This window comes from Aquarana catesbeiana, linkage group LG08, assembly GCF_042186555.1.
Source record: "Aquarana catesbeiana isolate 2022-GZ linkage group LG08, ASM4218655v1, whole genome shotgun sequence".
In the NCBI taxonomy this organism is placed as follows: domain Eukaryota; kingdom Metazoa; phylum Chordata; class Amphibia; order Anura; family Ranidae; genus Aquarana; species Aquarana catesbeiana.
Genome location: NC_133331.1, coordinates 76610022 through 76635630, shown reverse-complemented (window position 1 = coordinate 76635630; position 25609 = coordinate 76610022). Strand labels below are relative to the sequence as shown.

The 25609-nt window shown below is 42.7% G+C and overlaps 1 protein-coding gene and 1 long non-coding RNA gene across 3 annotated transcripts in view; one reads left to right on the top strand and one right to left on the bottom strand.

The window, feature by feature from the left end:
- The window catches only part of LOC141105856 (alpha-2-macroglobulin-like protein 1), a 223739-nt gene that overhangs the window by 31131 nt on the left and 166999 nt on the right, over positions 1–25609 (bottom strand). For both annotated transcript variants that reach the window (XM_073596000.1, XM_073596001.1), the window contains 5 exons: positions 17393–17549; positions 15891–15956; positions 8938–9100; positions 5837–6018; positions 2421–2636 (listed from right to left, as the gene is read on the bottom strand). In XM_073596000.1, the coding sequence (XP_073452101.1) occupies positions 2421–2636; positions 5837–6018; positions 8938–9100; positions 15891–15956; positions 17393–17549 (784 nt within the window). The remainder of the gene's footprint in view (positions 1–2420; positions 2637–5836; positions 6019–8937; positions 9101–15890; positions 15957–17392; positions 17550–25609) is intronic.
- The window catches only part of LOC141105858 (uncharacterized), a 211796-nt gene that overhangs the window by 24007 nt on the left and 162180 nt on the right, over positions 1–25609 (top strand). The window lies entirely within an intron of this gene.

The following is a 25609-nucleotide window of genomic DNA, read 5'->3' as shown; positions in this document are numbered from 1 at the left end:
AATCTACATCCCATTGCGCGGGTATTTTCCTTTTTTCTCACACCTGAGACCTTGCAACGCTAACGAGTCACATGACACCGGAGAGGGAAAATGGCTAATTGGGCCCAATTTGAACATTTTCACTTTAGTTCACACAGTTTAGACATTAATGGCTGTGTGTTGAGTTATTTTGAGGGGACAGTGTGACAGACCTAGGCGGGAGAGAGACTTTTGGAGGGGACTGAATGCTAGGCTCTTGCCGATCGATCGTGGGCCCTGGCATTTGGGGGAACGGTGCTCTTTGTGAGCTGTATGCCTGGGGACCTTTGAGGTGGTATTACTGTGGATTCGGGTCCTGGTCCCCCAGGACACACAGACTCTGGGGACCCTGGATTTGCCATATTAGAAATAGTGGCTGATTCATAATGCTGGGACAAATACTGTTAGGAGATGCTGATGTCAATTCCAGCCACCTGTCTGTCTGTTTCCTGCTAGAATGTGTATTGTAAATAAGTCTAGTATGGGTTCTAAGAGTCATTAGATCCCCATTGTTGTTTGTGTTAATTAACTCTGCTATTGTGTGAAGAAGAGTCTGTGTTGATTTGTGATAATGTTGATTGGGTTTTCTGAGCTACAAGACGGCCAGTCTGGCCTAAAGGTCATGTCTGAGTCATCTAGGCTGTCTAAAGGGATTAGTTAATTAGCCCATGTTAATTAGGTTTCTGGTCACAGGTGTATGTTCAGAGTAATATGAGCAGGAGGTATGCACCTCCTCTTTGACTGTATAAAAGAGCCTGTATTCCTTTAAATAAAAGAGATTCCTGGTGGAACTTACATACAGCCTGCCTGGTGTTTGCTACACAACTGGATTAGAACGGCACATAGCTGTAGTTCTAGTCCCGGAGCATCGGATGACCGAACCATCAGATGTTGCGATCTGCAATCTGATTCTATAGCTGCAGAGGAGTGTCGGGAGAGTGGAACCGAGCGAGCAGGGGCTCGTTACAGACAGCAAATTTACACTGTTATACAAGCTGTACACTCACTAATTTACATTGTAGCAAAGTGTCATTTCTTCAGTGTTGTAAAAAAAGATATAATGAAATATTTACAAAAATGTGAGGGGTGTACTCACTTCTGTGAGATACTGTATATATACATACATACACACACATTTACAGTATTTGCAAAAGCACAACCATCATGTTGTTTCTCTTATCTATTTCCAGAACTGCCTGTATTGTTTTCTTATTTATCTTCAGTCCTTCCCATACTATTTTACCTATTTGCCTCTAGCAACAACCTGTGCTACTCCTCTCATTCATCCCCAGCACCCCTCTGTATTGCTACACTCTCATCTACCTCCATTCAGTGCCGGGACAAGCTAATCTAGAGCCCAGGGTGAACATACCAAACTGTGCCCCCCCCAAGATGTATGAGTATTATGTGTCAGCAAACCCCCCCCTCCAAAAAAAATTGAGCACTAATCTGCATGCTTACCCTCTAAACATAAAATCCCCCTCCTCCTAGGACAAATCCCACCACCTGCTGAAATCCTCCCTCCCAGAACAATTTTTTGCCCCCCCATCCCCCCTCCCAGCCCAAATTCTCTCTCTCTCATCAAATACCAACAGCAAAACCCTTCCCTCCTGAAAAATAGCATTGTTATGCACCGTACACACGGTCGGACTTTGTTCGAACATTCCGACAACAAAATCCTAGGATTTTTTCCGACGGATGTTGGCTCAAACTTGTCTTGCATACACACGGTCACACAAAGTTGTTGGAAAATCCGATCATTCAGAACGTGGTGACGTAAAACACGTACGTCGGGACTATAAACGGGGCAGTGGCCAATAGCTTTCATCTCTTTATTTATTCTAAGCATGCGTGGCACTTTGTCAGTCGGATTTGTGTACACACGATCGGAATTTCTGACAACGGATTTTGTTGTAGGAAAATTTTATAGCCTGCTCTCAAACTTTGTGTGTCGGAAAATTTAGATGGAAAATGTCCGATGGAGCCCACACACGGTCGGAATTTCTGACAACACGCTCCGATCGGACATTTTCCATCGGAAAATCCGACCGTGTGTACGGGGCATTAGAAGTACCTTATAATGATATATTCAATGTTATGTACCAACATTTTCCCAACAAAGAATAAAATACAAGTATTACATATGTTTTCAGTTATACCCTAATCACTGACTGCACCCAGCACTGCTTATACTCTTGAATAAGGTTCCCATTGCCGCCCCATTATGTAAGTTTGTCTTAAGTAACATCAACATATTTTTCCTTTTTGTCTCTACTCTGATTTGGAGAGCCACAGATTTATAGGTGATCTTCCTGTTCTCCTAAAAGGTACAATAAGCTCTACTATGTACGCGTTCTGGAAATATTAGCTCAAGGCAGATGAAATAACAGCATTCTACTCACTTGAGTGTAAACACAGCCATCTCCTTTGATAGAGGCGGTGTAAGTTCCTGGGACTTTAGGCAGATCCACTGTTTGGACAAGGAGGCTGTTCTGCTTGGTTACTTGAACCTCTCTGTGAAATCCTGAATCATCTTCAATAATAACAGTTGAGTCTCCCTTCTTGTGGTTGGTGGCCTTGGCATATTTAGCAAGAGCATGAAGAGCTACTGTAGTGTCCTGTAACATATAAAATCTTTATAAGCATCAAAGAATATATTGCAGCTCACTAGGCCTTAAAATGAGGCATCTACATAAGTTTTAGTTTTTTAGGGTTTTTTTTTTTGCTTTATATTACCCAGTAATACTGTGAATAACACATTTGCAGACCCTGGGTGGCTACGCTCACTCCTCCATTGTATTTATGAAAATGGCTATTGTTGCCATCCAGGCTGGACTTCAAACGTGTATTTCTCTCTTCAACTCCATTAGATGGTGTAGGGAGATCAGTAGTTTAAAGAAGAAAAATAACACTGGTTTATGCTTTCGGTGTGGCTCACAAAAAGTTAAATGGACACTGCATTTATGGCAAGAACAACAGGTATTTTTCTGTACTTGTGGAAATTGTTCTCAGCTTGATAAATGAAAACGAATGCAGCAACCAAGTTTAAGCAATGGTAAACTGAAATATATTCAATTTTTGTTCTTGGGTTTAATTATATTTAAACAAAAAACAAACAAACATTTTTTATCTAGTAAACCATAAATATAAAGCCAGAGATTATAAGACATTGTAGGGACTTTTTAGTTGCTACCTCATGCAGACAACACTGACCAGAAATTTTTCTTACATTTTTTTTTTACAATATTTTTTTTTCAATAACATACATAAAACATTTGAAAAATATGTCACTTAATTTCTCATCTATTTACACAACTTTGTATATCATACACATTCTCCCTTCTACTCTCAGATTCTGTTACAGACAATCAGTGCAATCAATAATAGCTAAAAGTAGCTAAAATTCAGCATAAATAATTCTGCAACCCAAGAGTGAACACAAACATGCTTCCTGCAGTTTTTAAGCAAATACTTAGATTTTTTTATACTCTATAAATTCCTGCAACCCAGTGTGAGTTCCTTTGTGTTTGCAGCAGAGAAATGTGAAATGGCAGGTGGACAATGATGTGTTTTTATAAGCCAAAAGTGGTGCCAAGCACTTACTGATGTGTTCTCTTATGCCGGGTACACACGATCGAGATTTTGGTCGGAAAAACATATGATGGCTTTTCCGACTGGATTCCGCTCAAGCTTGTCTTGCATACACACGGTCACACAAAAGTTCTCTGAACTTTCGACCGCCAAGAACGCGGTGACGTACAACACTACGATGAGCCGAGAAAATTAAGTTCAATGCTTCTGAGCATGCGTCGAATTGTTTCCGAGCATGCGTGATTTTTTTGCGCGTCTGAATTGCATACAGACGATCGCTTTTTCGGATAGGAACTTTTTCCGACCGAAAAATAGAGAACCTGCTCTCAATCTTTTGCTGATGGAATTCCGAAAGCAAAAGTCAGATGGAGCATACACACGGTCGCATTTTCTGACCAAAAGCTCACATCGGTCTTTTGCTGGCGGCATTTCCGATCGTGTGTACAGGGCATTAGGGAATAATGTTGGCTGGAAATAAACTCTCTCAGCCAAGGTGAACTATTTTAATCCTTATGATGCTAGCCTTAGTTAATAGATAGGAAGGTATATTATATTTACATTACTATGACATTATTATTTTACATTTCTTCAGTTGCTTCCTGATGCAACTGATGTCATGCTTCCCAAGAGTCTTCAAGGGCATTTTTTCTTTAATCTAGAGGAGGGGAGCAGGGGCTTTCTAAGCTAAGTACAGATGGATTCAGGAAGTAAATTCTATATAGTTAAAGCAGAACAATACCCATAACAACTTGCTAGAAAAAAATGTCCTTTAGCAAGGAACATACATTCCACATTAATAATTATGCTACCAAAATTAGTGTGTGCTGTAAATTGCCTCCAGTATTGCTATGGTTTCTTCTTGCTGGAGGTCGCCATTTTGCCCAGAGCCCCTAAACAGTAGTAAATCATAAAGCAAAACTAAACCCATTGATTTACCAGTTAAAAAAAAAATAGTTACATTCCTGGAATGCTGTGATTGCTAACTGTCACATTTGCTTGTGTCCTCAACCAAACTGTCAAACCATCAAATGGCTGGTGTCATAACTGATCAAATGTGCTACACCATGGCATCTGCAGATCAAACAGAAGCAGCTTCCTTGGCTGGAAAATATAAGAGGGTTTAGTTTCGCTTGAAGGCTGTCAGCAGATCAGCCTCTACAAACACAGCAGTGCCTACAAATGCCTAAAATGGAGAGCAACTGAGCATGTGCAGAGCAGAGCGAGACAGTGTATTACTGGATTTTAAACAGAATAGACACTTATTTTTAATGTTTTACATATCGACCTAAAACTCATGTAATATCAAAAATGGGACTTTTGAGGCACAACATTCTTATACTGAAAATACATTATTTATTTACTTCACATTAAAATATAGGGGGGGGGGGGCTATTTCCTTTTCCCCTCCGGTTTGTCTGGGCACACTTTTGATGATTCTGTTTATATAGAGGGTGACGGTGTAATTAAGAACTGTGTACAAATTATTTTTAATAAATTATTGTTCTACCTAGATTATAAGCTGTACAAATTGTGTATCATTGGCTCCTGAGGAAGTGAACTAAATCCAGGAAACACATTGAGCCTCTACGACAGTGGTTCTCAACTCCTGTCCTCAGGACCCACCAAAAGGCCAGGTTTGCAAGATAACCAAAATACATCACAGGTGATATAATTTGCTGCTCAGTGATTGCAGTATTCTGGTCTGCCTCTCCCCAAGGCAATACTTAAAATCTGGCCTGTTAGTGGGTCCTGAGGACAGGAGTTGAGAACCACTGCTCTACGATCATCATACATGGACAAGATATATACTATATTGACAATTTTGTCCGTTTCTGATCACATATTGCAATATGGAAATGTTTTTATGTAATATTTCTATATTTTAATGTGAAGTAAATAAATAATGTATTTTAAGTATAAGAATGTTGTGCCTCAAAAGTCCCATTTTTTTATATTACACAAGTTTTAAGTCAATAAATTATATAGGGTTGTGCTACTTTACCCTTTATGAATATTCGGGCTTAATGTTTTTCATAGCTATACCTGCAAAAGGGGCCAGCCTGAAGTGATCTAGCAGGACTTAATTTTCTGACTAAAGTCCCACTTTAAGTTCTGCCTTAACAGGGAAAAAGATTTCTGAATCGATCTGAGATCCTCAAGGTCAACGTATGTACTAAAGTAACAGTTATAATCAGAAGAAATAGAGAATTGTAAAGCAAATATATACCTGAGAAGAGGAGAAGCCACCCGATGGATTTTGTTGTGATGCAAGCCAATAGACAGAATAAGCACTTTGCTCAAGATCTTTGTGGGTTATTATCTTGTCAGAAAGCAGAGCCAAGATGGCGTATGAGGATATTTCGAGATCTCCATGACGATAGTCACTACCTATCCAGTGCTTGGTTTCACCTAAATTAAAATGTACAGTACAAATTAAAATATCTGCTTTGAGCAATATGATAAAGTACATAATTAGGAGAGACATGTAAAGGCTGCCAATGCTGACCTCTCACTTTCAGAATGCTAGTTCCCTAGCTGTAATGCAAAAAGTTTGGCCACAAATTATTTTGATTCACTCACCTGGAACATAGCATGGGTGGACCACGGGGACAGTTGCCCTGGGTGCAAAATTCTTAGGGGTGCAAAATTCCCCAGACCAGTAGTGATTATTGGGCACAGGATGATGACGGGGAAGATTGATAGAGCTGTATCCAGCTGGTGTTGCCCATAGACACACACTGTGTGCCACCCTCTGTCTGCCTGCCTGTACTGCACTGTGTGTGTCTCACACATGACAGGTACTAGGCGAGGAATTCCTCAGTGTCACTGTACCATATCCAACTCATTCTTAATTCATATATTTCTCAGTCAATGGAGACTAGACATACAGCATCTCACAAAAGTGAGTACACCCCTCAAATTTTTTTGGCAAATATTTTATTATATGTTTTCATGTGACAACACTGAAGAAATTATGCTTTGCTACAATGTAAAGCAGTGAGTGTACATTTGCTGTCCCCTCAAAATAACTCAACACACAGCCATTAATGTCTAAACCGCTGGCAACAAATGTCCAAATGTGAAAATGTCCAAAATGGGCCCAAAGTGTCAATATTTTGTGTGGCCACCATTATTTTCCAGCACTGCCTTAACCCTCTTGGGCATGGAGTTCACCAGAGCTTCACAGATTGCCACTGGAGTCCTCTTCCACTCCTCCATGACGACATCACTGAGCTGGTGGAAGTTAGAGACCTTGCACTCCTCCACCTTCCATTTGAGGATGCCCCACAGATGCTCAATACAGTTTAGGTGTGGAGACATGCTGGGCCAGTCCATAGCCTTTACCCTCAGCTTCTTTAGCAGTGCAGTGGTAGTCTTGGAGGTGTGTTTGGGGTCATTATCATGTGGGAATACTGCCCTAGGGCCCAGTCTCCAAGGGGAGGGTATCATCCTCTGCTTCAGTATGTCACAGTACATGTTGGCATTCATGGTTCCCTCAATGAACTGTAGCTCCCCAGTGCCGACAGCACTCATACAGCCCCAGACCATGACACTCCCACCACCATGCTTAACTGTATGCAAGACACACTTGTCTTTATACTCCTCACCTGGTTGCCGTGACACTGGCTTGACACCATCTGAACCACATAAGTTTATCTTGGTCTCATCAGACCACAGGGCTTGGTTCCAGTAATCCATGTCCTTAGTCTGCTTGTCTTCAGCAAACTGTTTGTGGGCTTTCTTGTGCATCATCTTTAGAAGGGCTTCCCTCTGGGACGACAGCCATGCAAGCCAATTTGATGCAGCATGCGGCGTATGGTCTGAGCACTGACAGGCTGATCCCCCACCCCTTCAACCTCGGCAGCAATGCTGGCAGCACTCATACATCTATTTCCCAAGACAACCTCTGGATATGACGCTGAGCATGTGCACTCAACTTCTTTGGTCGAGCATGGAAAAGCCTGTTCTGAGTGGAACCTATTCTGTTCAACCGCTGTATGTTCTCGGCCATAGTGCTGCAGCTCAGTTTCAGGGTCTTGGCAATCTTTTTTTAGCCTAGGCCATCTTTATGTAGAGCAACAATTCTTTTTTTCAGATCCTCAGAGTTCTTTGCCATGAGGTGCCATGTTGAATTTCCAGTGATCAGTATGAGAGTGTGAGAGCGATAACACCAAATTTAACACACCTGCTCCCCATTCACACCTGAGACCTTGTAACATTAACGAGTCACATGACACTGGGGAGGAAAAATGGCTAATTGGGCCCAATTTGCACATTTTCACTTAGGGGTGTACTCACCTTTGTTGCCAGCAGTTTAGACATGAATGGCTGTGTGTTGAGTTATTTTGAGGGGACAGCAAATTGGCACTGTTATACAAGCTGTACACTCACTACTTTACATTGTAGCAAAGTGTCATTCTTTCAGTGTTGTCACATGAAAAGATATAATAAAATATTTACAAAAATGTATGGGGTGTACTCACTTTTGTGAGATACTGTAAATCCTGTGATCAGAAATGTGCTCTGTATGTAATTGAGGTCTTGGGTCTCCATCACATGGGTGCTGTGGCCTAATGGGTGGTTTATTTATGCAGCTAGAGCTGAATATGTTATTCTTTTGGGATGCTTCGGTTGAATGAACACAGCTGTAGGTCCTACATTCACAGGTGTGTGGGTGAATAGCCCTGAATACAGAATTGTGCATTCAGAGTCACTCATCCGCACCTGTCAATATAGGACTTGCGGCTATATGATGAAAAGAAGGCTACCAAAATTTTGGGGATTTTTCAACAGAGCTGAGGAAAAAGTGTCCGGTCTCCTTGGACTCTAGCAAAAAACGGAGGCGTGCTGCAAAGAGGGGCTTTACAAGGGCCGGCTTGCAATTTTTATGTATGCCAGTGTAAAAACCTCCTGTAGGCAACAGTATAAGGTAATTGTACCTGTATTCTGGATTAATAATTTGAAAGAATAAAAATTTTGGCCTGAAATGCGTTATATGCAATTTTTTGGCTTTAGGTTTAAAGAGAATGGAAAGTGGTTGGTATTGATGTCTGTGTTTTTGTTTGGAAATGTTTCTGAGACACATTCAGATTTTGAAAGTGCTGGTTCTCTATGTATCATTGGGTGAATTCTCCTCATTTACCTTATTGTCTAACATCCATCCAATACTCAAGGAATGAGCAACAGTCTTCCCAGCAGTTAATCAGACACACAGTTTCTAACCCATCCCCACACTATAAAAAAAACAAACTGAAAAGGGTGCTGACTTTTGTTGGGGTTTAATAACTTGTGCAGTTTAAATTCTGTTCTTTACTCAATACTACTTACCCTCTATCTTAGCATGTTCATCCAGACGTTTTAGCATGAGTGCTCTCATCTCACTGTCTCCTAACAAGGTGAAGGCATATGCCAGGAGAGCCAATGCATGTGATGATTTTGCAGTTTCTGCTCCTTTCTTTATGCAAGATTGGGCTTTCTCTACAACACTTCTCTAGACACAAAAAGTGGGCCATAAGAGATAGCATTAATAAAAGAAGAAAAAAAAAATACTAGATAAATCTGGAGTACAAATATTACGGCAAAGAAATTGACCACCACATGCCTATATCTTCCTGTCTGAAAATGAGACTTATGCCGCGTACACACGATCATACATTCCGACAACAAAATCCATGTTTTTTTTCCAACGGATGTTGGCTCAAACTTGTCTTGCATACACACGGTCACACAAAGTTGGTCGGAAATTGCGAACGTCAAGAACGCGGTGATGTACAACACGTATGGCGAGCCGAGAAAAATGAAATTCAATAGTCAGTGTGGCTCTTCTGCTTGATTCCGAGCATGCGTGGAACTTTGTGCGTCAGAATTGTGTACACACGATTGGAATTTACGACAACGGATTTTGTTGTCGGAAAATTTTGAGAACCAGCTCTCAAATTTTGTGTGATGGAAATTCCGATGGAAAATGTGGAGCCTACACACAGTCAGAATTTCTGACAAAAAGCTCCCATCGAACATTTTCCATTGGAAAATCCAACCATGTGTATGGGGCATTAGGGTGGTATGGTGAATCAAGGTGGGTTTTTTAGAATTAGGATGGTTTTAAACTGCTCCAAGTTTTTTAAAGCTCAACTCCAGGCAAATAGCTAAATACACAGATGATATGCATACATGGAAGTTGTTTTACCTACCAAATTTTTTGTACTTCTGCCCATCCTTTTCTTTTTTTTTAACAGAAATGACATGCTTTAGGTTACATTCCCACTAGCGATTAAAGCTGGTGCAAATTGTAGCAGCATGAACCGTCTGTTTACAGCTGTAGAGTTAGAAATAGATGCAGCCACCGGTAACCTGTCATTATGGTGAAAGGGGCTGGCAGTTGCACTTAGCCGCTCTCATTTGCAGCTGTAAAACAGAAGATTCCTTGCGCTACGTTTCGCACCAACTTTAAAGCAGAGTTCCACCGAAAGGCAGAATTTCTGATTTAAGCACTCCTCACTTTTTTGGGGGGCGGGGTACCTAGTTTTGACAGGTACCCAGCTCCCACTTCCTGCTCTCGTCGCCCCGCCGCGTAAGCAACTCCTCCTCTCTCCCTAGGCAACTCCTCCTCTCCCCCTCCCTGCAATCTTCTGGGGCTTGTCACAGGTCCCAGAAGATTGCCTGGCTACTAAGAGAGCGCAGAACGATTCGCGTATGCGCACCCAGATGTGAAGCCGCAAGCGGTCACTGCCGGGTGCCCACACAATGCTGACGCCGCGGAGAGGCGGGGGAGAGGAGCGAGGCTTTAGGCGGCCACATCACTGGACCGGTGGGACAGGTGTGTGTGTTTATTAAAAGTCAGCAGCTACACTTTTTGTAGCTGCTGACTTTTAATAAACTTACAAATGAGTGGAACTCTGCTTAAATCACTGCTGTGAATGTAGCCTAAGACAACTGTGAAAATAGAAACAATTAGTTCTGGATTAATTCTATTTAAAATGTATTTAAACTGAGTTTTACTATATATCTATTTTTTTTAAATATTCGATTTACAAATATACATTTAAAACATAGAACACCTGTGACAAAGAATTTACAGAGAACTGCGGAATTTCTAAAGAGTATAGCAGAATCAGTTTGCTACATTGCATCAGTCAGACAGAGCCAACTGAATTAGGTGTAGGACTCTTTCACTTTTGGGTATATTCTTTTATGCTTGAGCTATCTAGCTCTGTAAATAACATGGTCATTGGTCACAAAGGAGCTAAGTAGTTCCTGGAAAACATAAGAAAGAAGCAGGAAACGTCATCTGCTGGCTACATAACAAAATGCATAATATTTATATGTAATATTTTAAAGCTGATCTCCAGCTGTACTTTCATTTTAACTTGTTTGCTTGGTCCAAGGTGGGCCAAATTAACTATTTCTTACTCTAGCAGGTGCTACTGCTGGGTGCACTGTATAAACTGTATGTAGCCTCAACCAAACAAAGTGTACAGTACTGTGTTCCAGTTGTGGGACACAAACTTCCCATTCTACACATGGAACAAAATGGGGTTGAGCTGAACAGTGCTCAGCCATTCATAGGCAGCTTTGTCTTTTCTGAAGGAATACAAAGCTTCCTCTGATTAACTGAGGCAGACAGATGATGTCACAATATCTGCCCCAGTCAAAGGAAACTTTGTAATCATTTAGAGAATACAAAGCTGTTCATGATTGGTTGAGCACCGCTCACTGCTTCTGGGTTCTGGGTGTGGGATGGGAAGTTCATTTACCACAGGAACATAGTGCTGTATACTTTATGTAGTTGAGGCTATATACAGTTTATACAACACGCCCAGCAGGTGCATCTTCCTAGTGAAGGTAATTGTTTGGGCCAGCTTGGCTCAAATAAGTTAGTTAAAATGAATGTAAAGCTGGAGATCAGCTTTCAGTGCTGGTTCACATTACAAAGTGGTACAGGAAACCCATGTTCTATGCATGCTTTCCGCATTGCATTCAAAACGTGCTGTGTCTGCTATCTGCAAATGGTGTCAGTGTAAATTTAATTATGGAAAAAATCTTGCGAGCCACAATCATCCAATGCCTTAATGGAAATTCAACCAAACAGCTACCCGGCTGCAGACGCAGATCACGTATTCATGACCGTGCGATAAATTGTGTATGAAAAAATGCGCCGCGCCTAGGGGTGTACCTGAATAACTGTAAATCTGAGTACAAATTACAAATAATATAACGTGCAAATCAAATAGAGCTTAAAAACTGTGATCACTTGCTAAGATCACCTGCTGTGTGAATCCTATAACCATGCACATTAAAAATGTCTAGTGCAATAAATCACAAAGTGCAATGTGCATAGAGAACCGTAATGTGGTAAATATAAAATCATCAGTGATTAAAATAAAATCATTCCTCATGAGGTGTACATACTAAAAAATGTTACACATATATAGATCCACTGTGATTAAAATAAAAGAGAAAAAATAAAACAATATATATAATCGTAAAAAATGGTGAGAAACACAAACAGAATAAATCAGTCACATGCGTGGGAAAATTGAAACTATAATCGCCCTAATTAAGGTGTTCAAATCACAATCGTGAAAAAATCTTCCAATCCAGTAACATAAAGTGACCAAGTTCAAATAAAAGTCAGTATAATGGTGATGGTTCAAAGAAAAAGTTCCAGTTTTGAATCAAACGTGCCAAAAGAAAACATGCTGTGAAGTGCCTTGGTGACCCCCAATGTGATTGCGCTCACCTTGGAGCGTGTGACACAGGTTTTAATTGTGTCAATACACGCTTTTGGAGCCACCCCTAGGCTCAGTTATAGGTACAGCTGATTCCCACACTAGATTCTTTATGGCTCCACTCATATCAGACCATATAAAAGAGAAAGGCTAATATAGTGTAATACCGTAGGATACTTTTATTAAAATCACAACCAATCCCCACATGGGGTACTCACATTTATAAGGTGCTCATGTGCACCAAACATAACATTGGAAAAAACGGCTGTGCGGCGTGCTGCGGGGTGTGAGAGCTCCACAACCCAGCTCTGTGCTGATCGCTCCGTCCTGGCCCCTCCCCTACGCGTCTTCGACACAGGGAGTCACGTGTCTTCATCAGGGGGATATATCCCCCTGATAAATGTGAGTACCCCATGTGGGGATTGGTTGTGATTTTAATAAAAGTATCCTACGGTATTACACTATATTAGCCTTTCTCTTTTATATGGTCTGATATGAGTGGAGCCATAAAGAATCTAGTGTGGGAATCAGCTGTACCTATAACTGAGCCTAGGGGTGGCTCCAAAAGCGTGTATTGACACAATTAAAACCTGTGTCACACGCTCCAAGGTGAGCGCAATCACATTAGGGGTCACCAAGGCACTTCACAGCATGTTTTCTTTTGGCACGTTTGATTCAAAACTGGAACTTTTTCTTTGAACCATCACCATTATACTGACTTTTATTTGAACTTGGTCACTTTATGTTACTGGATTGGAAGATTTTTTCACGATTGTGATTTGAACACCTTAATTAGGGCGATTATAGTTTCAATTTTCCCACGCATGTGACTGATTTATTCTGTTTGTGTTTCTCACCATTTTTTACGATTATATATATTGTTTTATTTTTTCTCTTTTATTTTAATCACAGTGGATCTATATATGTGTAATGTTTTTTAGTATGTACACCTCATGAGGAATGATTTTATTTTAATCACTGATGATTTTATATTTACCACATTACGGTTCTCTATGCACATTGCACTTTGTGATTTATTGCACTAGACATTTTTAATGTGCATGGTTATAGGATTCACACAGCAGGTGATCTTAGCAAGTGATCACAGTTTTTAAGCTCTATTTGATTTGCACGTTATATTATTTGTAATTTGTACTCAGATTTACAGTTATTCAGGTACACCCCTAGGCGCGGCGCATTTTTTAATACACAGTGTAAATTTAATGACACCCCAAATGCAGATAACAAATGCATTCTGTTTGCCTGCACCGGATATCATGGTACCATAGTACAATGCAATTCAGTTATAGTGCATTTTAAAAATTGGGCATGCGCTACTTTTGGTGTTGTGCAGTGCAATTTTAGCCTATTCAAATGAATAAATCAAAGAAAGAGCCGCGCTAAAAACAATATTGAGCTATAAAATAAAATTGCATTATTGAAAGCATCAAACAAATGTGATCTAAATATGCTGTGGTGCCAACTTGCTATATAATCACTTATAGGACACCTATGTGTGGCAGAATCCAAGAGCAGATACACCGATACACTGATATACTGTTACAGTTCTCAGAGTAAAGTTCATAGAAGTTTAAGTAATTCCTCTTCATGAGTGTAGAAGTGAGAGTAATCGAGCATCCAATCACCAATAGGTCTCCAAAGTGTGACACCCCCACCTTAATATAGATGCAAGCTTATCAAAAGCAGTGGACCCTCTAAAGAGAGGTCAGACGAGCATATGGCCAAACACCCTGGTCGGGGTAATCACAGGACTCTCCCACCAGGTCCACTCAGGGTTGAAGGTATGGGCTGTACTCCTTATTGTGATGTTGCCCCAATGAGACTGCACTCAACATAAGTAAAGAAGCTCCACAGTGTAAAACCACACTGGTTGTTTATTATAAAAAATGAATTGCACTTACATATCAGAACATAGCTCACAATTTTAAAAGCAGCCGGCTAAAAGCACAGAAGCGTCCCACACTTCCTGGAACACGCAATGACATCAGCGCGTCACTCCTCCCTACGCATTTCATCACACGTGACGCCATCGCGTGTTGCAGGAAGTGTGCGTCTGTGCTTTTAGCCGACCAGCTGCTTTTAAAATTGCAAGTTATGTTCTTCTGATATGTAAGTGCAATTCATTTTTTACAATAAACTACCAGTATGGTTTTACAATATGTGGAGCATCTTTCCTTATGTTGATTGTGGTCCCATTCGGGCACCATCGCGATAAGGAGTACAGCCCATACCTTCAACCCTGAGTGGACCTGGTGGGAGAGTCCTGTGATTACCCCGGCCAGGGTGTTTGGCAATACGCGCATCTGACCTCTCTCTAGTTAGAGGGTCCACTGCTTTTGGTAAGCTTGCATCTATATTAAGGTGGGGGTGTCACATTTTGGAGACCTATTGGTGATTTGGATGGTGACTCGATTACGTTTGTTTGAACACTCATGAAGAGGAGTTACTTAAACTTATATGAACTTTTATGAACTTTATAGCTTAGAACTGTATCACTATATCAGGTGTGTTGATGTATCTGCTCTTGGATTCTGCCACCCATGGGTGTCCTATAATTGATTACATAGCACGCTGGCACCACAGCATATTTATATCATATTTGTTTAATGTTTTAAGTAAATGCAATTTTATTTTATAGTTCAGTATTGTTTATAGTGCAATGCTTTCTTTGATTTATTACTTCTGGTCTGTGATAAAATATCTTGCAGCAGAGCTGCTGCTTTCTATTAGTACTTTTTTGTTAGCACTTTTTTTGGTAGCACCATTCGTATTTGCACTATTTCTTATCACTGTGATTTGTTGCTACTTCCAAGCACAGTTTTTCAAGTTGGTATAGCATGCAAATGATGAGGCTGAAAACGCACTGCACTCAAATCACACAGGAATGTGAGCACATGTAATGTAATGTAAGACATTTTGTGTAATTTGAATTTTTTAGTCCTGAACAGAATTAAGAATTAGAGAGGTTGAAAACCTCCCTCTAATGTTTGTACCTATAGGTAAGCCTAGAATAAGGCTTACCTATAGGTACTGTAAATATCTCCTAAACCTGCACAGTTTAGGAGACATTTACTGTATAGTGCACCGATTATGTCATTGGCACATGCACTCTGAAGGAACGGCTGCCCGTGCCATTTCTTCAGAAGTCAGTGCCGTGACTGACGGCTTCCGCGTGCATGCGCTGGAGTGACGTCATGCGGCTCAGGTTAGTCACACAGCCAGTCCCGCAGTCTCAGAAGGAAGATGGGTGAAGATGGATGCGTCCTGCAGTGGGGACGACGCGGGCTTCGGCTGCAGGTAATTGTCACATAACGTGCTAGTATGATGCATACTAGAGCGTTATGTGACAATTACTTACAAACTAAGCCCACAATGCATACTAGCACATTATGCCTTTACTTTGCAGGGAGGGGAAAAAAAGAAAAAATTACCAGAGTTCACTTACTCTTTTTTTCACATCATTTTTTGTGATGTTTTTGGTTTTCTGACTTATCAAGAAAATATGAAGACTAATAAGATCAAAGAACTTACATCATGGAGAAGTTGATGTTCCAGCAGAGAGATGAGAATAAAAGTAGTCTGTGTGATCGTCTCATCCTGAAAAAAAATCAGTTTAAAGGGTCAGCATTTCAACAGTGATACCACCAATTATGGAGACAACATAATTAAATCCCCACATTTCATGGGACTCCCCATCATATTTTCCTCTCTATTTACAGCCTCTATGGAGTCTCACTTTTCTTGTTAAAAGACAGTAGCAGAGTAAAGACATCACAACTTCTGTCAAGTTTTAATGCTGCCCATGTCCCCATTAGGGGTTTGATTGGTAATTATGACTTTTTAATTGTTTTATGCTTGTCCTATTGTGGGTATAGTTGATTTAAAATGAAATATGTCCTGTGTAATGTAATAACGTGCATTAGGTTGTGCTTTCTGTTTTTACTTGAAAATGCTTATTGGTTTTGGATTCTGTGTTGTTTCCAAGGGGAGAACATCTTTATCTTTGAAGGCTGCGCTAGTATTTGTAGGTTTGTGTGTTTCTATGAGGAAACATAAAAAACTTTGTCACTAGGAATGAACTGAGGGTTTGGTCCAAATGCAAGTTAGTTCTGGATGTTTGTCTGAGCTCCAGAATTGTAGGGAATTCAGCATTTATAAAAAAAGACAGCTTCCGTGTCGTCAATGGTTGCTATTGCTAATGAAGCATTGGGTGCCTGCACCTACTGTGTTCTTGGCAATCACTGATGTGATATGTGTGCACCTGCTCTTGTCAGTGCCTGCTGCATCTTCTGCAACCACTGGTGTCACCCTGGCCCAACTTGCCTACAAGGCCAAAAATCCTTGGCCACATATGCAAAAGGGCAGGGGATGGTAGTGACATCATTGCCTAAATATGTCATTGTTACATTTGACTCATCAAGTTTTTTTCTTGTGATGAAGTCAACAATGTGATTGATGATCAGTTTACACTGTGGGACATTTTTGGGGATTTTGATTTTTTTTAGTAAAAGACTTGTCAAATGTCTGGGTGTTGTAATCCATGTTCATCCTTCATACTTCTAACTAGTTTCTCACATGGTCTAGCAGATCAGTGACATTTACTAACAGGATGTTAATATACAAGGGTTCTTCAAAAAGCTTCCACACTTTTTTTAAGCTATATTAAATATAAAAAAGTTTGGAAACTTTTTGAAGACCCCTCGTACACATTGCAAGCAGGAGTTAAAAGAAACCTGTGATGACAGAAATATGGAGACTATTATTGCTAGCCTAAGCCTAGTTATGTCAATCTATTACTTTCAATACTTCATGACTTGAAAAACATATGTGAATTAGGTGTTCTGACTTTGACTTTGTTGGTTGCATACTCATTCTTTAATCGGTGAAAAAGTAGTTATTAGACACTTGAGACAGGCAACTGGTAGGAGGTTGGCCATAAGCACATGCATGTTTACCACATGGTAAGAGATTGCAGATTTATAAGATATGTGTCAATATACTGTATATTAGTATAGCAGATCTGAATTACTCACGTCTATGTCATTGTAGAAATAGGGCACAGAAGAATTAAAACATCCATTGGGCAACTGTATAGTTTCCAGCCAGTGGATAGCATCCTGAATGTTCTTCTCATCTACATGGATAAACTGCTTGGCACAATTAAGAGCCTTAATTACCAAGGCTGTGATCCTGCAAGAGAATAATGGTTAAAGAGAGGCTCTATTTAAACATAAAATCAACTGTTACAATTTCCATAGCCAGCCCTTGGTTTTTCCTAGGTCCCCAAATGTTACTGCTGAGAATCACTTTGGGGTAGGGATGAGCTTCGAGTTCGAGTCGAACTCATGTTCGACTCGAACATTGGCTGTTCGCAAGTTCACCGAACAGCGAACAATTTGGGGTGTTCGCGGCAAATTCGAATGCCGCGGAACACCCTTTAAAAGTCTATGGGAGAAATCAAAAGTGCTAATTTTAAAGGCTAATATGCAAGTTATTGTCATAAAAAGTGTTTGGGGACCTGGATCCTGCCCCAGGGGACATGGATCAATGCAAAAAAAAGTTTTAAAAACGGCCGTTTTTTCAGGAGCAGTGATTTTAATAATACTTAAAGTCAATCAATAAAAGTGTAATATCCCTTTAAATTTCGTACCTGGGGGGGTGTCTATAGTGTGCCTGTAAAGGGGCGCATGTTTCCTGTGTTTAGAACAGTCTGACAGCAAAATGACATTTTGAAGGAAAAAACTCATTTAAAACTACCCGCGGCTATTGCATTGCCGACAATACACATAGAAGTTCATTGATAAAAACGGCATGGGAATTCCCCAAAGGGGAACCCCGAACCAAAATTAAAAAAAAAAAATGACGTGGGGGTCCCCCTAAATTACATACCAGGCCCTTCAGGTCTGGTATGGATATTAAGGGGAACCCCGGCCAAAATTTAAAAAAAAAATGACGTGGGGTTCCCCCTAAATTCCATACCAGACCCTTCAGGTCTGGTATGGATTTTAAGGGGAACCCCGCGCCAAAAAAAAAAAAAAAAACGGCGTGGGGTCCCCCCAAAAATCCATACCAGACCCTTATCCGAGCACGCAACCTGGCAGGCCGCAGGAAAAGAGGGGGGGACGAGAATGCGGCCCCCCCTCCCTCCTGAACCGTACCAGGCCACATGCCCTCAACATTGGGAGGGTGCTTTGGGGTAGCCCCCCAAAACACCTTGTCCCCATGTTGATGAGGACAAGGGCCTCATCCCCACAACCCTGGCCGGTGGTTGTGGGGGTCTGCGGGCGGGGGGCTTATCGGAATCTGGAAGCCCCCTTTAACAAGGTGACCCCCAGATCCCGGCCCCCCCCCGTGTGAAATGGTAAGGGGGTACATAAGTACCCCTACCATTTCACGAAAAAAGTGTCAAAAATGTTAAAAATGACAAGAGACAGTTTTTGACAATTCCTTTATTTAAATGCTTCTTCTTTCTTCTATCTTCCTTCATCTTCTGGTTCTTCTGGCTCTTCTGGTTCTTCTGGTTCTTCCTCCGGCGTTCTCGTCCAGCATCTCCTCCGCGGCGTCTTCTGTCTTCTTCTCCTCGGGCCGCTCCGCACCCATGGCATGGGGGGGAGGCTCCCGCTCTTCTCTTCTTCTCTTCTTCTTTTCTTCTTTTCTTCTTTTCTTCTCTTCTTCTTTATTTTCTTCTCCGGGCCGCTCCGCAATCCATGCTGGCATGGAGGGAGGCTCCCGCTGTGTGACGGCGCTCCTCGTCTGACAGTTCTTAAATAACGGGTGGGCGGGGCCACCCGGTGACCCCGCCCCCCTCTGACGCACGGTGACTTGACGGGACTTCCCTGTGGCATTCCCCGTGACGTCAGTTTTAAATGAGTTTTTTCCTTCAAAATGTCATTTTGCTGTCAGACTGTTCTAAACACAGGAAACATGCGCCCCTTTACAGGCATACTATAGACACCCCCCAGGTATGAAATTTAAAGGGATATTACACTTTTATTGTTTGACTTTAAGCATTATTAAAATCACTGCTCCTGAAAAAACGGCCGTTTTTAAAACTTTTTTTTGCATTGATCCATGTCCCCTGGGGCAGGACCCAGGTCCCCAAACACTTTTTATGACAATAACTTGCATATAAGCCTTGAAAATTAGCACTTTTGATTATTCATGTTCGTGTCCCATAGACTTTAACGGTGTTCGCATGTTCGAACGAACTTTTTTCCTGTTCGCATGTTCTGGTGCGAACCGAACAGGGGGGTGTTCGGCTCATCCCTACTTTGGGGCATTTTTTAAAACATTTTTCTTATGATTGTAATAATTCCTTTCAGTCAATGTCCTTCTTCTCTGTCCTTCTCTTTACCAAACAAGAAGCCCCAATCCTCTTATTGTCTTCAAAGTCTGACTACCACTATGACATTTTTGTGAATTGCACATACCCAGGCCCAAGCACTGAGAACAATTGGTGACATGTAGATGTAAGTGAACCGAGTTAGAGCCAGATTTTGACAACTGACGTAAAAACATTGCTTGGCTGAACATTTTGCAGGCTTCCCTATGCTACATTCCTCTCCCACCCAATCCCATTGTGTCCTAACCTACAGACTGCAAAAAAAAGGTATTGTAGAAGCAAACTGAATTCTATTTTCTAAGTGAACTGAATGCATAGATGCTCTTAGTCCACTCAGTCAGTGCCATCATTTCACTATTATTATTCATCACTGTCACTGCATTTGCTATCTGCTGTATATTCGCACCTAGCTGTGTGTTATTGTTATTTTTTCTATCCAGTGTGCTGGAAGTGGTCACACGAGTCCACACACAGGCAAGCAGAAGCTAGGTGGGTCAGTCTGATGGTCTGGCTGTGACAGATGTCTTTGAAGGTTCTCATTTATCCAGGTAGTTATAGCTATTAGAAGTTAGTCACTTTTTCAGATGTTTTTTAATGTTGGTGAAGTTATCGCCATTCATTTCACTGACATTCAATTCAGTTGCACTTAGCTCATTTTACTGGCCTCAACCCACCCCCCTCCTTCCCGGCTTCACTTGTTGCTGGTATTACCCCTATGCTGCAGACTTTTTCTAAATCCAAGCTAAAGCCGCCCACAGATGGAGCGATTTTCTTTCCTGCAACAATAATTTGCAGGAAAGAAAATTGCTTGATTCCTCCATCAACAGAGCCAGTATTGATGATGGGGAGATTTACTAAAACTGGTGCACTCTGGAGCAGCTGAGCCTGGTAGCCAATCATCTTCTAAATTCAGCTTGTTCAATTAAGCTTTGGCAATAAAACCTGGAAACTGATTGGTTTCTATGCAGAGCTGCACCAGATTTTGCACCTTTCCAGTTCTAGTAAATAAACCCCATATTGTTGAGAGATGGATTTTGCATATAATTAAATTGTCACACTACTATATCGATTTTTTTGTTTTTTTTCACACTTTTTTTTCTACTTATTTGGTATTTTCCTCTGATTATAAGTGACTGCACATACTTATTGATTTTGAGGTTTATGTGGCACAATGTTGCATCAAGTAGCGCAGCTCTCTCGTAGACAGGACAGAACTATAAATGGTATGCCTTACAGATCATATATGGAGGGTACTTCAAGAATACAGATGATAGTTATAGTCAAAATTAAAATCTTGTCATCAAAGCAAAATTAACCTTCTATAGTTTATATTTTAAATGAATCAAAAAGAATCTCCAGCAAAGTACATCCTATACAAGGAGGGGTATGTGTGGGGGGGGGGGGGGGGCGCCAGAGCGTTTCGGACAACAGGTGTACACACATTCCATCATCCTGTTCAACATGTCCCTCATAAAACCCTAAGCTGTCCAAGGTGACCAAATACCCTCAAACTTCTTGGGGCACTTTCTATTCAAATATGTGATTTTATACAGTGGGAGAGCTTTGTTGATAATTTCTTCCCAAAGCGTCATGGTGGGGGGGGATGCAGAGGTCCACCTAAGAAGAGTCATTTTTTTTGCATAGTAGAGTAAAAAGGCAATGAGGAGTTTAGTATAACGTGGCCTTTGATCATCTTCCTGTACAACGAGCAGTGCCAACTCCGGCGACTGGATCAGCGACATTAATGGCCTCAAATACCACAGCCCAGAATTTAGCCACTTTAGGACAAGTCCAGAACATATGAAAATATGTCCCTACCTCCCTCTTGCACCTACCACATAGGGGGTCCCTCAATGGGTACAATCTGTGCAGTCGCTGCGGGGTGTAGTACACTCTATGAAGAAACTTAGCCTGAATTACTTTATCCCTAGACGAAATAACCAACCCAAAGCGCTCTTCATAACACTCGTTCCACTCCTCTCTCTCCAATGTGAGAATGTCAGCCTTCCACGGCTCCCACAGTCTCTCCAACCTGGGAGAGTCCAAGCTGAGTAGTGACAGATAGAGGGAGGAGAGAGGCTTGGAAAGTGACTCCTGAGCCAAGAGTTCCTCTATGGGATCCATGGACAGGACGATAGGTCCTGGGAACTGCGCTTGCGCTGCATGGCGCAACTGCTGATAGCGGAAATACATCCACCCGGCAACTTAAACTTGGCGGAGAGGTCTTTGTATGTCAATTTCCCTGCTGGCATAATGTCTCGAAGAGTCTTCACCCCATACTTTGCCCATATTTGTGGGTCCGGAATTGTTCGAAAGTGTGGGAAACTAGTATTACCCCACAGAGGTTGAAAGGGTGACCACTGGTTCGGCTTGAGAAACCTCCTCCTAGCTATCACCCACACCCTAAGCGTCGTCCTAGTTGGAAGCGGAAGATCAGCGTAAGCCCCAGGTCCCCTATATACGAGATTCCCAAGGTCTCCAAGAGATCCCAGAAGAGCCGCCTCCAGGCACACTGCAGCATTGGCTCTAGAGCGGACAAACCACCAGTGGACCGACACCAAAATGGCCGCCCAGTAGTAGACCCGAAAATTAGGCAACGTCAATCCCCCGCACCGCACAGGAAGACACAGGGTGAATCGCGTCAGCCGAGGGGTAGACCCTCCCCAAATGAAGGACCCGATACAACTGTCCAGTTCTCTAAAGAATGTGTTCGGGATCCACACTGGGGAATTTCTAAATAAATAGTTAAACTTGGGAAGAAAAACCATCTTTATCAGGTTAATGCATCCTAACAAATTAAGCGGGAGAGTTCCCCAGGAGGCACATCTAGCTCTAAGTTGTAAAAGCACTGGGCGCAGATTTAGCTCATAAAATTCATAAGGGTCTCAACTTATTTGAATACCAAGATAATTAAAACTAGAAACCCATTGCAATTGGGTGGAGGCCGCAGTAGCCCATGACAAGGGGTCAAGGGGGAATAATACAGACTTTGTCCAATTTATTCGGACCCCCGAGAAACGGGCAAACCTGTCGAAGAGCTCCAGAGCAGCCCGCAGGGAGGAGTCCGCGTCATGTAAGTATAACAGAGCATCATCGGCATATAATGACACCTTCTCCTCCAAGGGGCCGATCTACAGACCCTCCACCCCCTCGGGAAGCCCTAAGCAGGATAGCCAAGGGTTCCAGCGCCAGGGCAAACAGGGAAGGGGAAAGAGGGCAACCTTGATGCGTGCCACGTTGTAGTAGAAACCTTTCGGATCCCACCGTTAGTCCTTATACAAGCAATGGGTTTGTCATAGAGCAACTGCAGCCAGCGCAAAAAATGAGGGCCAAACCCATATCTACCCAGAACCTCCCAAAGGTAGCCCCACTCAACCGAGTCAAATGCCTTCTCGGCGTCCAGTGAGGCAATGACTCTGGTGCCGGCATTATCATGGGGGGTGGTTAAGTTGAGGTGCAGTCTTCTCAAATTGATATCAGTACCCTTGCCGGGCATGAATCCTGTCTGATCCACATGGACAAGCTCATCCAGGACCTGTGCCAGGAGGTTGGCCAATATCTTTGCCAGCAGCTTTGCGACGACATTAATTAAGGAAATCGGTCGATATGACGCGCAGTCCTCGGGGTCCTTACCCGGCTTGGGCACCAACACAATTACAGCTTCAGACATAGACTCCGGCAACGACCCAAGCTCAGCAAATTGGGCGAACAACCCGGTGAGCCTGGGAGCAAGAAATTCTTGATAAGTGGAATAAAACTCGATCGGGATGCCATCTGCACCAGGGGTTTTCCCAGGCTGCATCTGGGACATAGCGATCTGGACCTCTTCCAGGGTAATATCCTTTTCTAGATTCTCGCTGGCCTCCCGGGACAGAGCTGGAAAGTCCTCCCCATCCAAGTAGGCCTAGAGATCTGACAATTCATAATCCACTCTAGTAGAGTAAAGGGAACTATAATATCTCATAAATCTAGCAAGGATTTCGTCAGTGTTCGTGAGGGGAACTCCTCCCTCATCCCGGATGCACCCAACATGAGTGCTAGCATTCTGACCTCGGGACAACCATGACAGCAATTTGCCGTTTTTGTCTCCATATTCAAAGACCCGCTGGGCAGTACTAAGCATTGACTTCTTTGTCATTTCTATCCTGAGAAGTTCAACCACCCTGAGCGCAAATTGCCAGTCCCCATAGTTAAGAGGGATAGGAGCGGCAACATAACCTGCCTCTTTTTCCTTAAGCTCACTGTCATGACCTTGCAGTAATACATTCATGACCTGTCTGTCTCTTACCTGGTCTGTGTATCAGCCTTGAGGCTTGTACTCTCACACCTGCATGCTTAAGTAATCTTCCCTCTGTGTGGCTCCACCCTAGCCTCAACAGGAACCACTATTTAACACCGTATTCTCCAAGCCTGCCTTGCCGTGCAATATTGTGTGTTTGGCTTCCTGTTTGCCGTGTGCTCTAAGTTTGTCTCTGTCTCTGTTACCGATCTTGGCGTGTTCCTGACTATTCCTGTCTGCTTGTGACCCTGACCTTTGGCGCGTTCTCGACTATCCCTGTTTGCCTGTGACCCTGACTTTTGGCATGTTCTCTGTTATCCTTGTCTGCTAGTCGCCCCGACATCTGGCTACCTCCTTACTATTCCTTGCTGTCCTGGGCTGCTGTTTCCTCTCCATCCTCCTGTAGCCTACCGCGAGCGTGAGCTGGGAGACTCTGGGGGACGTGACCTGGAGCCAGTTGCAGCCCAGTCTATCCTCACCACTAGAGGCTCTGGTGAACACCAACTGGCTCTTAGACTCCACGCCGTGGGGAATCTATGCTCTAACTCACTGTGGGATCCGTGTTGGTGCTCCAGGGGACCAGCCTTCCTGAACCACCCCGAGTTCCATCTGCAGCAGTCAGCCTTAGGGTCCACTATCATAGCGGTGCACTCCTGACCCCAACGGGGTGCATCTGTCACCTGGATACAGGTGACCTGACAGTTTGCACGGCCATGGACCCGTCTGATGTGCCGCTACCTGCCGATGATCAGCTGCAGGGCATAGTCCACAGACTCGAGACCCAGGAATCTAATCAGACCCAGGTGATACGATTCCTTCAGGATCTGGCTTCCCGCTTTGAACAACTTCAAGCCTCCTTAGGCTCCCCAGTTCCACAACCGCAATCGGCTGCCGTATCAGCTCCGCTTACAGTCGCAGCCGCTAACCCTTTGCACTTACCAGCTCCGTCCTGTTACTTTGGGGATTCCAAGGCCTGCAGAGGGTTAGTTAGCCAGTGTACTATTCATTTCGAACTCCAACCCCAAAACTTCAAGTTTGATCGGGCAAAGGTAGCCTATATTATTTCTCTCCTGTCCGGCGAGGCTTTAGCTTGGGCTTCCCCTATGTGGGAGAGAAAAGACCCAGTGGTTTCCAGCCTCTCTAATTTTCTGAAACTCTTCCGGAATATCTTTGAGGAACCAGGTCGTGTCTCTTCAGTGGCCAGCGCCCTCTTACGTCTCCGCCAAGAGTCTGCTTCTATGGGACAGTATGCTCTTCGTTTCCGCATACTGACGGCTGAGCTGAGCTGGAACAATGAGGCCTTAGTCGCAACCTTTCTGCATGGCCTTTCTGATAGAGTGAAGGACGAATTAGCAGGAAGAACCATCCCCACTGATCTGGACGAAGTTATCTCCCTGTGTAACCAGATAGATATTCGTTTTCAGGAAAGGACCTTAGAAAAGCGACGCCAGCACTCCTCGGTTCTTAGTCAGCCCGAGCTCCCCTCTTTTCGTTCTGTGGAGCATCTCCTGCCAACTAAGGAACCCATGCAGCTGGGCCAGACCAGGCCATCCCCTGAGGAACGTGCTAGGCGCAGAACTCTGGGCCTGTGTCTCTGCTGTGGGGGCAAAGGTCATTTTCGTGACACAT